Genomic DNA, 16566 nt, shown 5'->3' on the forward strand with positions numbered 1-16566 from the left:
ATCGTTTGTGGTTCCATGCCTGGCCTTTAATCCAGGAAAACCAAAAAAGTGCACCGCTGAGGTTCGTCTGTAGCTGGAATCGGACTTGTTATGGTTGTCACTCGTCTCGCAAAACCAAGAAATACAAGCGAATGATGGCTGTATATTTGTTTGTTTTAAAATATATGTATGCATGGGGTAGCCTCAAGGTACTGTGTGAGGCTTATTGCTAACGTCGACGTGCAAAGAATTACTACCTACGTCTCAGTTAGTTCACACCACCCCATGACCACTTCATCATCCAAACGTAGCACACACGTTGTTCCCTCTTGTCATCTAGAGCAATCTTATGCACAAAGTGCAAACAATCCTTTATTTCCTGATTACAAGCAGTCACAACTAGCGCTTAATGGCTATTTTGGCTATGCACCATTCGTTTTCTGGAGTTGGCAGTAGTGGCTCGGCGACTGGTGGTCCTTAATCTTACTTTCCTGTTAAGTTAGGCTAGGATTCTCAACCGTTATCTGGGAAGCCATTGCCTGTCCGCTTTTTACTTGCCTACTGTTACTGCTTACGTTAGGCCCTTCTTCTATGTCGGGATTCTTTGGTAAGCTACAAACCACCGCACGTTTTGACTAGTCCAACAGCTAGCCTCTTTGCAAGTACCTCAACGACAAAGTCCTTACCTTCCCAAAACTAGGCACCTACTCTGACACATCTAGTACTCGGTTTCCAGCTTTTCTGGGTCATTTTAGCTTGCTTCCATCCCCTTTTAGATTTTTTCTATTGACTCCGTTGTACCTTATGCCCCCTGACAATCGCCACAAGCTACTGCTTTCATTTTATTCTTTCTTTGTTCCCCATCTTCCAAAGCTTCAAAATTCGGCCGCAGTTGCCCAAACGCCTCGTTGAACTGTTATTCATTCAATCTGGCTGATCCCTGATCTACACTCACATCTTCCTTCAACGAAGGGGAAATTATCCGTGACACTGCATCGGCGTGACGCTGTGTCACTTTTTTCGTCCAACCCAGATAAAGCTGCCATGGAAATGCTTATCCCCTCCCCGATCCCAGCACCCTTGGCGACCGTTGCGGGGCTGCCCATAAACTGAAGCATGTCAATGCAATGATGGCATGGCACTGTAATACCAAGTGTGATGGCACTCCCGTAACCATTTTCTTCAGAATCTCAATCTAAACCTCTCATCCACTCGAGCCTGTAATTGCAATTACGAGCAAATTTTTCATATGGTCCCAACCGCCTCTGGGGCGAGTTATTTCGTACCCGATGAATTTTCGTTAAAAATTTTGCCAGGTTGTTCTTCTGCTGCAATTTTGGCCTGCTTCTTCCACAAGTTGAACTCCGTATACGGTTTTCGGTTTGTCCTACTCATTAGCACCTATCCCTTGCAACTGACTTCTCAAAAACAGTGTGACCAGTGAGTCTACTTAGTTTCAGATAAAACCACAAATTTGGGACAAAGCTTGTCATTTTCTTCCAATTCGAATTATTTCATTTCCGTCTACACTCTTGCTCGCTGTGACTCCGGCCATTTACTGAACCGCCCACGGTCACTAATGGCAAGCAATGGTTTTCAGTTTTAGTTCATGTCAGTCGTCAGTCGGCTTTGTCTTAAGCTTGTCTGACCTCATACCCATTTTTCCCTACAAGTGGGGAAAGAAACCTATTGTTATCTCATCATCTATTTCCTACTGTTTTTTACAGTGTCCTCTTTTCGCACAACCCCCACTACCCGCAAATTCCCCAGTCAAGCTTCATTCTGACTGTAAACGTATGATTATGCCAGACGGTATGCCACCCACAAGTTGGGGATAAAAACTGTTAGTTTTATTTAGGAATAAAATATCAGTGGTGGCGATGGGGAAGCTAACTGGCCAATTAGCTTGGGAGCTAGGAAGCTAATGATTGCGATCAATAAAGGAAAGAAAGTGCTGGAAAGCGGACGCGAAGTTGCAACCGGTCACATTCGTGTTCGTTCGGCAGACGGATTTTATCCGCGCAAATGTACGTCATATAAATTTGGATAGTATGTGTGACAAAAGGAGTTAAAAGTAGAATAAATGGCGTCAACGGCAGTATCTTTTTATCCACTAACTCTTCTTTCTTCATTAAATAAGACTACCTGACCCTCATTACCGTGTGACGGCTGTTGTGGATAATTGCACCATTGATTACACGCTTTTCTGTTTGTTTACAATCCCACGGCGTCCAAAACCTAGATAATGGGATAACCGTGAATCACTGCCGCAGTCTTTTGTTCTAAAGTTTGACCGTAGCATTCGCTAAAGTTTGGTGGTGCTTTTTAAAAATTTGGGAAAGAATTTTTACGCCACATTATAGCACTGCTTTCGAAGGCAAGGTGTTTATTTTAGGCCTCTGTACAGCAAGCACCCAGGCTGCAAAGCTTTGTGGATGTTATATCAATACTATGCAACTCAGGTTAGGCTCTGAAATTTGGTAACCACTGCACTACCCTGAAGTTCTGCCCACTCGCAACGAACCACTGCAGTGGAACTTCTTGACACTGGTGTATATGTCCTGTTACCTGCCCAGTTGCGTTGTGGCACAGCACTCTGTTGACGTTGACTTACACAGGCTGACTGCGCTTACCTATTAAAAACACGCATATCTAAGTGTAAGCAACAGGGTAATAGGCTTCAATCGGAGTCTATTCAACAGTCTGAACAAAGGGGGTGCTTTAAGTTTTCCCAAGTAAATCTGGTGAAACCAGTGCCGCTGTCAATTTGGCCTCCCAGACTCCCTCGTGCTTCGTCTAATAATGTAAATGCTTTAAAAAAACACTGTGTTGACTAGCGGCTAATAATCGCGGTAATTAACCTGGGTTATTTGATTCTGTTCAATAGATGTCAAGAGTAACCAGCTAACTGACAGGAATCTTTTTCGACCGTCGGTGCACAGGTTATGATAATCGATAGTCATAAAATAGCTCAGAAGTTGTATGCACCAACAACAGTTTTCACATTGGTTGATAGTAGCTTACAGTTGCTAGTTGCACCATGATAAAATAAATGCAGTCCGAACAATGGACCAAGCCAAAATGTGACTTATCTTTTGTGGATAACTCCTGAGAGTTCCCTGGGTGAAAGTGTGGACGGAGGGAAAGTGTTTTCTCCACAGTATAGCTGCTACATATGTTCCGTAATGGCCCTTGAACTTGAAGTGTTTGGCAGACTTCCGCCCACCTGCACGCGCTAGTATATGTGTTGACTGTGTTATGTCTTTATATATATATATATATATATATATATATAGGGAGGTTAGCCGTGTGTATAATAAATAGAAACGCTCTAATGTATATAAGATGAGAAGTGACTTGTTGCCGGTCAAGTCTGCGTGCGGGACAGGGTTCATCGCATGATTTTTGTGCTTGCGGAGCAAGCGAGTTGCGTGATGTACTAGACAAATTTAGTGAAGTTGATTGAGGGAACGAGGAAATTTTTTCTACATTGCTCATCGAATTGGGCAAAAGTTGAAATCACCGAAAACGTTTTCAACCAATCGAAATTCTGTAGGTGGTGGGCTGTCAGTCACTCTGTGTTTCAGAATTCCGAAAGTATTTATTTGGATTCAATTCCACCGTAGTCGCTATGCGCGATCCCGCGCTGAAACGATACAGATCCTCAATTACTGGAAGTTTTTCCACTGTTACACACCACTTAAACCCTGTGACTGAAGTCAGTGATCCAGGTTGTTTGCCTAAGCACTGGAAATGCTACAACTACTTTCGGCTTGCAACTCGCTTTGCAATACAACACATTTATCCAACCATTATTCATTCAGATATTACATGACTGACGCACACATATGAAGTAGTCCTGTCCGTTATTTATGGACTGTTTGAAAGGTTTCTGGTATTTGGATCTTTTGGAGGCTAAACATAAGTCAAGCTTGAGGGTGCATAATGACAGCATAACTTAGTCCGCTTCTCCGGCGTTTCGACTGCGATTTTTTGTACGCAAGTAACAGTAATTCAGTTCAGGCGTAAATCATCGACTTCGAGCTAGTGCGCACCCTTGATGATCAATGCAGTTGAGCAAAAGGTTTTTGAGCTCCACCATTTGGACATTACGTACGTGATTTGTAGAGAAGTCAAGAAATGCTTAGTTCAAACCTTGAAAAAGAACGATTTACCATTGTTTTGGCTCAATACTCACCTCCTGACTTGCGTGGCAAAGTAATCAATTGCACAAACGCAATCCGTAAGTTCGAGTTGACAGGAGAAATCGACCTTTGAACATCAATCATCGGAAGCAGCATGCTGAGTGCCTGGAGTTGACTGTCAGCAGACAAATCAGAAATTCATTTGGGTTGAGCGCTTACTGTTGGCCCGAGTACAGTGCTGGCAAAAAGATTCCTTAACTTACACTTAAACATGTTTGAATCTCTCTTCGTAACACTTCAGTGGGGGCGGCGTCCGTTGAGATTTCATTTTACCATATCTTCCTTATCTCAGAGCCATATCGGCTGGTATGTGAATGTCCTGTCACCACTGGCACGACCGTTGATTTTCAAACCGATTCTACATTAGTTTTGCTTCGAACAGGTGTTCTCTCTGCCTATCGACCCAGGCGGTGCGTGTGTTTGGCTTGTTTCAGTTTATAATTCCTTTTTTGGTTCGTCACATAACCCAGGCTAGGTCTCAAGGTATCCTGGTCAAGAGTCCAAGGTGTCTTGCAACAGCCAGTTAACAGGAGGGTAGTTACCACTAGAAATCCTTTTGACAGTTTTCCCTCCATTCTATCACGTCTGCGACTGCCACATGACACCCGGCTACTGTTCACATACCAGTCCACTTCTCATGCAGCTCTTGCCAAAGAGTATTCTTTGCACGACCTGGATAGTCTTTATCTATGACCATCTATTAATTCCTGCGATAATTTTGTTTAATTCTCCATTCATGTAAGGCGCTCAATGTTCGCACAGTGGAGTAGAGTTTTCTAAGGCTACGACGTGTCCCTGACGGACCAAGAGAGGCAGAAAGTTGAGTTCAGAGTTCGAGTACAAACGGTTCAGCCCCACCTAGGCATCCCGGGGTCTCACCAATGCTAGGAATGTATTTCACTAGACTTCCAGGGGTCTGATTGCATCGGTGTAAAATTTGTGAGCTGCAGAAAATTGGAGGTAAATTGGGATGCTTTTCGATGTGAGCACGAACGCAACAAAATGCAACATTTTGGCGCAAAACGCTTTATTCCATTAGTAAACATTTTGCAACTAAGAGCATTGTGCGGCCAATGGACCCCTTCAAGTACACTACTTCTAACCTGAAATCAAAGACGCTGCCGAATTTGCAATATTCCATAATCTCGCGTGGTTTCATACGTGACCGCAATGCAAGACACGACGCGAAACACTCTAGTTGTTTGAAACCGCTCGAGGTTCTGAAATCTGAGAATTGTTTTAGTGTGCTCCCAAAACGGCGGGCTACTCGAAGACGTCCAGCGCGTAAACTTTTGGACGCCTCGGAGAAATGCCGCTGCGGTTAGACATTAAACGAAAGCTTTTGGCCCGTTCTGATCGCGTAAAGGCTGTCGACTTGCATCCAACTGAACCGTGGATATGTGCCGCTCTTTATAACGGGAATGTTCACGTGTGGAATATTGAGGGTCAGCAACTGATCAAGACCCTTGAAGTTTGTACTTCACCCGTCCGTGCTGTAAAGTTTGTTGCGCGAAAAAACTGGATCGTTACAGGCTCAGATGACCTTCAGGTTAGTTTACATTCTAACGCCTTGCGTCAGTCTCATGTGGTCCCTTCCCTCTCTTCTGTCATCAGAAGTAGCTAGTATTCTGGCCCTGAGGTAGTTTGTTATATACAACATAACCGTGAAATACGTGCCTTTTACGACACTGGCGGTGAAAAACCAATCGGATGCTTTTTTCATGGCTTATGTTTCAAGTCCCCTTAAATTTCTGTTGTTGAGTTCTCAGATTAATCCGAGTCCTGAATTTTCTAATCTTGGAAAATTGAAAAAGTACTTAATATCCTCATCATGTTAGCTAGCTAGCTAGCTGGAGAGGATGTATCGCTCTCCCTCTAATACCTACTACTCCGTTTCTTATCAGAATTAAACTGGCCATCTATATTGACTTGCATGGAGGCAGCAATGAAACAGGTAACATCGATCGTTCATCATTCGCCCGGCACTATCGAGAAGAGATGGAGTTAGTTTCGTAAGACCTTTGCCGTACATCTTGTCTTCGTTGTATCCAGGGCATTCTAACTGCGACGAAGTGTTTTTATATCTCATTCAGCTTTTGAGAAACTCCTTCACTGAGAGCCCCGATAACTCAGCAAAGCCGTTCCAAAGATTCACCGCTCTGTAGGGGTGAGCGGTGAAACCCTTTCGGATTCCTGCTCGGTGGTGCTTCGGGGTTCTTGCCCGATTCCCTAACTCCTTTCCGGCTCCATAAGAGATCTATTGGGTACGCCCGAATGAGCGATTGCCATCTTGTACACATGTGGGAGCTTACACCGTTTGTTGCAGGTTTGTTCCATTCGCTCCAGTCTTTCCTTGAATGGCCTTCATGAACCTTCCGTCTGCCTTATATCCGTGTTAAATCCTAATTTGGGTATGAAATTACGGACACTGAATTTGTGCCTCCTGCTTCTCAAGTCAAGTATTTTCGGATAAATACACTAACCCAACAAACCGCACTCAATAAAATAACCACACAGGTTCACGTAAAACAAATCCTTTCTGTTTTGGTCCGCTTGACTATATCTAATCTTCGTTGAAGTGCCACACCTAAACCGATAAGTTGCCGATACAGACAGTATCACGGTGTAGACGTTAAAATCTTTCCTATAAAGGAGCACTACTGATTTCTCTCCTAAGTGGCCTTCATACGCTGAGCAATGGTCCGTGGCTTGAAACAAACGGTTTCTGGTGTAGGTAGGGGAAATTCCCTTTCAAGCACCGTACCTGTTTTAAATGACTATGTTCCCCCTGTTTTGTTTTAGACAATTCAGAAAAGACTTTACAGGAGACGAAATTGCGACTGGAGACGGAAATTAAATCAGGATGCAAACTCAGTCGTTCTCCTTCAGATAATGGTTAACTAAAGACAGTGCACTGGTCTGCATACTTCAAGCTGTCTGCTGCCTTCCGATCGTTTCAGTGAGACATGAGACATTCTAACATTGTCACCTGTGGCAGTGAAGCATCGGTGTTGAACACTGATGTCATGCTGTCGATGATGACCTGTGGCCATACTGAGGATGGAGAGAGAGATTCATCTGAGTTCCAGATGCGTGTGCCGTCAAAACCAAATCGGCATGCAAATGAGTGTATTTCGTTTAGGTTACCGTATGTTTCGCGTTTAACATCGAGGTATGGGGGAGTCATCCGACCTGAATTTCGGCACATGATGACCCTGCGAAGAAAAAATAGTGAGTTTCATTGAGTTCAGTGGCAAGTCGTAGATCATAAACGGCTTCCATCCTATCCAACCCACTCTACCGGCGCAACCCTTGGATGGCTTTAATGTTTGAAAATAGCAACTTCAATTTCCCCGTTAGATCACTGATGTATATCATAAACACCGGAGGTTCAAGTACTGCCCCGTGGCACACCAACGGTGGGCGCTGCCAGGTCACTTTTAAGCGAATTTTTTTCTCAGAATAGAGTATGAGCAAAATTCCACTGATCTTGCCGACTGTTCTTTCCATCACTTGCCGGAACGTCAGTAAGTCCAACAGGCGTTTGATTCCCTGCCATTTTCCTCCATCGTTTCCGTGTGGGGGTATATCATTCTCCAGTCACGTCAGTGCTTGATCGCTACACCAAGCTAGTTGTGTTTTCTACATTTCCCGCTACCGTCCTTGGGATTGAGGTGGATTCCTGTTGGACCTTTGGACTTGGCTGGGTTCAAAACCAGCAATTCGCTGAACTTCCATCGTGACAATTGGATTGGTCATTAGCTCAATAACATCACCATCTGGTGGTTAAGGAGCCATTGTATTCTCTTGTCTAGATGACTGAACCAATGAACAGAAGCACTTCCGATCACTTTCCACTCCTCGAACCAATCTTATTTCATATTGCTCCCTTGGTTCTCATCACACCAATGCTTTCACCTCGTGCTGTGTCGTATCTCCGCAACAGTGTACTCTGGTGCACTTAAGACAATTTCGTGACCGCTTTTCTGATCTAGTGTTAGAAGGTCGTTACTTTTATACCGTGACTTAGTCACTTCCAAGTTTTAGAACATTCGTTCGTGCGGTGGACCAGAGTCCTATACTTTCGTTGTTCCTACTCAGTTCTCCAATATGCCTTGCTTGAGTTCACTACGTCAAGTGGTTTCGAACAAGGCTGTTCTTTCAACGTTTCTCTTCAAATTCGCCGCTGAAATGAACGTGGAAGACTCACCCTTAGCCTCTAATATCTATGGGGTCTAACTGCTCCCAGAACATTCGCTTAGCTATCGAACACGCAGGCGAGATAGCTTTTATTGGATCTGACGTCATTTTTGGTGCAGATAACAGTGGATACTTTATGTAATTCTGTCTCACGGGTTGGTATGCGTTTCACACATGAAAAGTGTAGTGTGGTGCTGCAAGACTGAGTTAGCCGTTTGAGGTAGTAGACACATGTGTTTAACTCGGTGGTCTAGCCAATGACTGCATTTCTATCCAGAATAATCAGCAACACCTCTTATTATACTTAAAATCTTAGAGTGAAAAAAGTGCATGGAGGAAGAGACCTGCTGCTAACCTGTTTTGAGAATTCTGGGGTACCTCCACCGCCAAGCGGTCAATCAAGCAATATAGGAAGAAAGTGATAGCACTAACGCCACCAACATCGATTAGCCTTCATTTCTTGAAATGTCTCCAACCAGGTGGAGGGATAGTCACGCAAAACCATCCTGGGTGACGGACCGCATCAACAATGTCTAAAAGCTTCATAATTTGTTTAATACCTTCGCCAAGCCATGCATGACCACACCGCAGTTTGCGTCATTCTGGATGTTCAGAGAACAATACTCGTTCCGGTGGACACTGCTTCGACATGTGTAACACGTCGCCTAGCCATCGTAGTTGATGGCGCTGGATTTTTTCCGCCAAAGTGCCTGCTGCACAACCAAATGCCCGTTTTCGGGTTACAGACTCGCTAATGCCATCTGACACCAGCAACACTTCTGAGGCATCGGTGGTCAAAAGCTCAAGGACGTCATCTGTCCGCAGAGGCCATGTTTTGCAAAGGTTCAACAACACAGCCCTTGCTGCAGTCTGGTACACACGACTCTCGAGGCTCAGTTATATCGCTTTTGACGCCACAAGTGACGCAAACTAGCAGACAATTCGGGCCTTTGAAACTCGTGCGCTGACTTAATCAGACACTTCCTTCGGAGCTAATACGACTACCGAGGTATGTAAAGTTCTTCACAACCACTTGTGCTTCCCTTTGAACTGTAAGGGGTATACTCAGATACTGCACGTTCTGAAGCACGAATTTGCACAACCAAGGTGCAAGACGCACACCGATGGATGGTGTGATTGTGGTCGATTTATGCAACACGGCTTCTGCTTCGCCTTCGTCTTCGAAGACGATATCCTCTGCATACTTCAGGTCGCCAAAATTCTCACCAGCAATGATTTCAGCACCAGAATTTTGAGCTTTCGGAGAGCTCAGCACACGCTCATGTTAAGAAGTATGTGACTATAGGGATCAGATTATTTTCACAAACTTCGGGGGCATACCCTGTTGATCAAGTGTAGTTAACAGCACTGACCGATCGACGGAATCGAACGCACCCTTGAAGGAAAACCAAGATTGTGGGTTGCCTGTACTGTGGCCTTCTGACACCTGAGGGAGTGTGAAGATGCGATCGACGCAGCCTCTACCAGGTCAAAATCCCTCTTGATGCTTCATGCGGTGCCGTAAGGCGATAAAGAATCAGTGATACCAGATCCCTTATTGCAACGTGAGTCAAGCTGACACGTCTGTAGTGACCACATTTACTGCGAGTGCCTTTTTCGAAAATCGACTCACCCCAGTTATCTGGGACGATCTCCTTCTCATAGATGGACCCAAATAGGCTGAACCGGCACTGATTGAGGGGTTCGCTGTTACAAAGTGACTGGACCTTGCCGTGGTGTAACGGTTTGTGTCTTCGGGACCCATTGAGCTATACTGGGTGGTTCGCGCGTGGTACATACGGAGTCTCAGGTTGGTCTGTAGCTAGAGGACCAACACAGTCTCTGGTCCTCCAGGTTAAGACTTGGAACATGGATAGTGACTTCTTTCTATACGAGAGGCAGTGCAATTGCATTTTCGGACAGTCACCGCCGCCTTGCGGTCAGGCTTCGGTCGAGAACCCTAATCGCCCTTTTGTCTAGGAATGTGCGCATTGGAAGTATCCCAGTCCACGTACAACTGTGACGCTTACAGCGAGCAATACTCCCATACCACACCCGACGTCGTGTCGTGCCACCAGCCGGGTCGCCTTAATTACTGTATACAGCAGGGAGGGTGAGAGGAAACACGCTATCACTGACTCCTCCACTTTCACGTATTCCATGTTACCCTGCCTCACCCAAATTTGATTACTCTCTCTGTAGGTCCCAGAAGTAGAACTGACAGCTTGGTTCACCATACATCACATTCAGTTTCAACTTCAGTAAAAACCCCAAGCACTTCCGGGTCCGTTTTCAAACCCTAAAAGCTAGCCAACTTAGCTGCCTTGCAATGTTCTCAAGCTGAATCAAGCAGGACAACAACCACCTCTTGTTCATACGATGGATCTCTGCATAGAGGTATACTGTCTGTTAGAAACAAGGATACCGGACGCAATTACAGGGGCGAGATGGCTCAGTGGTTAGAGCGCGGATTCACTGACCGGAAGGTCCGTGGTTCGAACCCGACCTCTGCATCTCAACTTCACCTATCTAGGGTTGGGTGACCTGGCAGTATCCCAGCCCTCGTACTCCCTTTGGGTAGCATGGCAGCCAGGCACCGAAAGGGTGTCACAGCTGGACGCTTATCTTCTATATTAAGTACTGTAATTAAACTGACTACCCCTCGCTCTCTTCCGGGATCCGGCTCCCTAGTTTACAACGCTTCTGTGAGCCGTACATTATATGGGTCAGAAACCTGGCCGCTGCAGCCTGAAGGCGTTAAGAAACTTTCAGTGGTTGATTCTGTCTTTGGAGCATTACCAAAACTAATGGAGACGTCGCATCAGTAATGCTGAAGTATGCCTTCCTTCCCAGTAGTGCTTCTTGGGCTCTAGGACGCAGCACACGATGCATTAGGACGTTTTCGCCCAGTGGTAACAAGCGAAAAAGAATTTGATTTTGACGAATTACATTCAGTTACACTTTAGGTTGTTCACGGCAGCGAAGCATCGGTGTTGAACACAGATGTCATGCTGTCGATGATGATAATGATGATGTTAACGGCAGACCCAACCAAATCCATCGTTTGCACTAGTCTTTGGGTTCAGCTGGGCTTCAGTCGACTCTCCCGGTAACGCCAACTTAGTTTACAAATGGGCGAATTTCGCCGATTGCGTACAATTTGGTGTTCAAGTGGAACGTAGGGTTGATGAAAACTAGGGGATCACGCCTGCCTGATGAGCTTCCAGAATTGGCGAGATGGCTCAAGTAGGTAGAGCGCGAATTTATTGACCGGAAGGTTTGTGGTTCGAACCCAACCTCCGCCTCTCGACTTCCCCTGTCTAGGCTTGGGCAACCTGGCAGTATCCCAGCCCTCGTGGCATGGCAGCTAGGCACCGAAAGGGTGTTACAGCTGAACGATTTTCCAGAAGGGTAAAACGGCGGCTGAATGTCCATGACTTTTCGGCAACCATTTAAGTTATGATTATGTTTTTAATTTACTCTCACGAGGAACTGCTTGACAGCCACTTTTTCTGGTTTGTGACCGTGAGACCACTTGGAGGCATGGTTTAGTTTCTCGCTTGAATAGTGGTAATTGTACTTTCTGTTTTGTAAACGTGAGCTATAGTCGTTCCTGTTATGGGTTCCTTTTCCTTCCTCTTTGTTTCCAAGATCAGAAAGATGTGTTTAGCGGTTTGTTTTTGCACATATTCCACCGTGGTCCATATTGGCATGTGCAGGAGACTAATTTGAAGTGGTCTAATTTTGGAGTGCCTTTTGCAGCATCCTGTTCAATTTTTGTACGTTTACTTTCCCAATTCTATCCTTCAGTTACGAGTCTTCAATTACAACACACTGGAGCGAGTTCAACAAATAGAAGCCCATTCTGACTACATTCGATCCATAGCCGTCCATCCTACACAGCCATTCCTTCTTACTGCTTCCGATGATATGCTGATTCGTTTGTGGGACTGGGAGAAAAACTGGACATGTGCTCAGGTAACCTGTCGTTAATGGTTCCCCGTTTATTCTGCTTATCATTCTTGGCAGCGGAAAGCGTTTTGCTTGTCAGAGTTTTTTGTTTCTCCAGGTCTCCATTCATTTGATGTATAGGGATGTCACCCTTCCTCTGGCACGTTTATTCTCCACTACTGTCTAACGCTTAATGGCTTCTCGGGTCTGCAAGGAAGCCTTTGCTACTTTGCGCAGTAGGCCAGAATGTTGCGCCAAATGTGAGCCGACTAGCCCCTTCCAATGAGTGGCTTACCTGTCCAAATGACTCCATAGTGAAGCGAATCAAAATACTTGGGAAAAATCATTTCTAGTATGATGAATAGTTAGGTTACTCACTAGTAGAAAGTCTGCCCTACAAAGTTACAGAAGATCCCAGCTAAATTGTCTTCACAGCATCTATGGAGGGAACTCAGCTATTCCATTCCTTACTCTTCGGATATGTATTCATCTTATGCTGAGTTCATTGCTGGGAATTTGAACTTGGCTCTTTAGCAGAATTTAATCTGCTGCTACCAGTTACCATTCATCTTTGCATTCGCTTAGCCGACTTCATTGAAAACACAGGCATTCGTCTCGGCTAGCGATCATTATTCATCATATGGCAATGGGATTCGACTGTTTTCAGCTCCGAATTTAGAAAACATGGTTTCTCAGCATCGATTGATTTGTTCCGAAAACAGGTATTGTGGTTCTGGCAATTGGTACGCATTCTCAAGTCGTTGGCTACTGATCAACATCTGCGATTGAGTGTTATCTTTATTTGTTTGCTGGCTGTCATCTGTTTCCAGCACGTGTGAACTTTCTTATTCAGCAGCCAACATGCACAAAGGAGCACAAAAGGAGTTGCTGGATCATATGTCTGTTAGCCACCAGAGGGTAGCATTAATTGATGACTGTCTCTTCTGCTAACTGGAGCTTGCTTATGAGCTGAAGACACAATTAGCAATTAGCTCTTAGGGTAGCCCTTGCTGACGCTGTTATTCATTCTACCACTAACACTGGGTTGCTGTGATCAAAAGAAATTGAGCTGAGCTGCCTCAGGTGCCCATGAAATGTACGGACACTGATTATAGAAGTTATTTGTGTGATGGGTCTCTGAACTTACCTGGATGTGATTTTCGATATGATTGGTAGAGTGCTATACATCACTACGAGTGGCAGCCACGGCCTCAGATGGAATTCATTAGAATGCGCGGCAAAGCCGACCAGGAAGAGACAGTGTTACCACATTGCTTTCCCCATTTTGTTATGCTTTTACATTTTACGTCCACCTGTATCACCGTCATCACAAACAGCGCATAAGTGCCCAAATGCAATGGACCCCGATTTTATTTATTGTCTTGTTTTTTATGGTCCACTTACATCCGCCATGTGTTGCACCGATCTTTGTTTTATTTAACCTTTAGGTTTTTGAAGGACACAGCCATTACGTGATGCAGCTGGTCTTCAACCCAAAAGACAATAACACCTTCGCCAGTGCCTCGTTGGATCATACCGTCAAAGTGTGGAGTTTGGGCTCTCCAAGTCCTAACTTCACATTGGAGGGTCATGAACGTGGGGTGAATTGTGTGGACTACTACATTTTCGGCGATAAGCCATATCTGGCTAGTGGAGCTGATGACAAGACCGTGAGAATATGGGATTACCAAACGAAGGCATGTGTCCAGACTCTTGAAGGACATGCTCAGAATATTAGGTATCGTTTCCTGTGTGTGTGTTTTGCCCACTCTGTTCGTGTGTTGTATTGCCTGTATCAGTGAACTGCGATCAAGCTGTTAGTCTTTTTCTTCTCAGCGTCCGCTCCCCCGCAATGAATTCTCACTGCGGATATCTTTTTACGTTCATCGGCAAGACTTCGGCGTAGACCAATGGTGAGATGGACGCTTCCATATGTACAGTAGCTTTGCCGTCCTTCCAGGCGATATTTAGGAATTTCACCCAGAACCGGAACAAATTTCCCGGGAAATTCAGTGTCAACACTGATGTAGCTGTCTCTGATGGCGATGATGGCAGGTTATCTGACTCAGTAAAAATCCCTATGCATTCATCTCGTGTCCGATTACAGGACGATTGCTCGCCCCACCGGGATATCACTTGTCTATCTGTTCGCTAAGGCTGGGAAGCGAGATGGCCCAAGTGGTTAGAGTGCGAATTTACTGGCCGAAAGGTCCGTGGTTCGAACCTGACCTCTGCCTCTCGACTCCCCTGTCTAGGCTTGGGCAACTTGGCAGTATCCCAGCCCTCGTGCAACCTTCGGGTGGCATGGCAGTTAGGCACCGAAAGGGTGCTACAGCTGAACGATACGACGATTTTCGCTAAGGCTTCATTGCATTGAGACATTCTTGGTCGGAAAATCGGGACTTTGCCCGAAAAACGATGGACAAGTGATCCCAATGGATGTATCTTGGCTGCACCAGTTCCTTCAGTTTATCATCTATAGACCATGTGCCAAGGGCACGTTGGTTCTAACTGCCACGGTTTCGATCACCAGAAAGCGGAAGAGCATGACAGATACGGGCAAGAATTGGAGGCGGTAACATGTTCAGTTAGTTCTGCTCTGTGCAGCTACGCATTAAAGGCGATAGCTTTAACGCATGAGCGTCATTGACTGCGCGATCGGGCCATTTCTGCCAATGTCATCAACTGTTGGTGAGTTGAGTCACGTGGTCTTCATCTAGGGATGCAGCAGTTACCAGCCCGACTGAGTTTAATGGTTAGTGTTGCCAGTGCGTTGCCAGGTCGTACACTGTCCACCTCTGTCGCTTCCACTCAGCACAGGCCTGGATGGAAAGAGCCCTAAGTAGCAAACCGTCCCAGGGATTGCGGATTACAGCACAACATGAGAAGCTTGAGTAATTCTTATATTGTAAGAGAGTTCTTTATCCCCTAAACTCTCCAGCATATCTCTGCACTGCTGATCCGATGTTTCCACCGGGCCGGACCAATGCTTCGGAGATACGTGGTCAAACACTGGGAGATTTCGTATCCCCTCTGTGTGTGGAGGCCACGTTTCTGGTCCATGAACCAGTATAAAGTCGCTCTGCAACTAATTCCGGTGTTGAGAGACAGACTAACGTCACGTCGGCGCCATAGGTGTCGCAGGCTGGCAAAAGCTACCCGGCCTTCTCGATTCGAGGTTTAATCTCGTCCTCAGCCTGTCCACCGGAACTTATACAACTACCCTGTTAAACAAATTGACCTACCACGTCACTTGGTTTGTTTGCAAGCCTGAGCCCACCCAGTCCTGTAGCGGCACTTTACACTTGGCAAGTGTGAATTGCATGCCAAGCCATGCAGGAGAGTTATTCAGATTATTCAAAATGTTTGGCATTTTTCAAGGATGTGAACTAAGGAGTGTTATGTCGCTCACATACTCAATGTCTGTGAACGAACGTCCCGGAAGCATTTCGACCTCCAAGGTTTCAGAGGTTTCAAGCAGCAACGAAGTTGACGAGGAAAGGTGAGAGAGGGCAGCCTTGCCTCACACCATTGGACTTGGTGAATTCAGGTGAGGGTTTGTTGTATTACCGTACCCGCTCAGAGCAGTTCGCATACTTTGGAAGAGACATCCTTGGTCGCCAGATACCGCCTAATTTTTTGGCGGTCGATAGAGTCGAAAGGTCGATAGAGCCGAAAGCAGCTCTCAGATAAAGGAAAATGACCAGTGTGAACATTCGAAGGAATGTTGGTGTTTGAGAGCTAAATACATGGTCGATTTATCCTCCGGTCGATAGAGTCGAAAGCAGCTCTCGGACAAAGGAAAATGACCAGTGTGAGCATTCGAAGGAATGGTGGTGTTCGAGAGCTAAATACATGGTCGATTTATCCTCGGCCAGCGCGAGACCCTTTGATTCTCACAAATCTCTTCATCCCTATAATCGGTCAGCCTGCGCAGAATAATGCATGAGACTACCTTAGATACGATAGATACCTGCTTGGTCTTCGCGTGAGGTTATGGCACCCTTCTTGAGGAATAGAATCAAGGTGCTCCATTCGACTGGTGATCTGTTTTCGCTCCAAATCTTCCGGAGTGGCGTCATGAGGTCGTTCACTACCTTCCTTGAAGAGCGCTGGCTTCTGACCGTCTGAGCAGGGTGTCTTGTTGCGTTGGAGAAACGCTATCCCACGTTGGATTTCCGATTATGGCGGCGGGCGGCTTTCGACGTTCTATTTATTTCGCTTTGGGTCT

At 45.7% G+C, this 16566-nt stretch overlaps 2 protein-coding genes across 2 annotated transcripts in view; one reads left to right on the forward strand and one right to left on the reverse strand.

Annotated features, from left to right (window-relative positions):
* T265_02743 (hypothetical protein) overlaps positions 1-16566 on the reverse strand; it is a gene marked incomplete at both ends in the record, with an annotated part of 29934 nt that overhangs the window by 10101 nt on the left and 3267 nt on the right. The window lies entirely within an intron of this gene.
* T265_02742 (hypothetical protein) overlaps positions 5451-16566 on the forward strand; it is a gene marked incomplete at both ends in the record, with an annotated part of 27348 nt that continues 16232 nt past the window's right edge. Inside the window, 3 exons of the mRNA XM_009167057.1 lie at positions 5451-5733; positions 12195-12362; positions 13784-14073. Coding sequence (XP_009165321.1) covers positions 5494-5733; positions 12195-12362; positions 13784-14073 — 698 coding nt within the window. The remainder of the gene's footprint in view (positions 5734-12194; positions 12363-13783; positions 14074-16566) is intronic.

This window comes from Opisthorchis viverrini, assembly GCF_000715545.1.
Source record: "Opisthorchis viverrini unplaced genomic scaffold opera_v5_35, whole genome shotgun sequence".
Classification (NCBI taxonomy): domain Eukaryota; kingdom Metazoa; phylum Platyhelminthes; class Trematoda; order Opisthorchiida; family Opisthorchiidae; genus Opisthorchis; species Opisthorchis viverrini.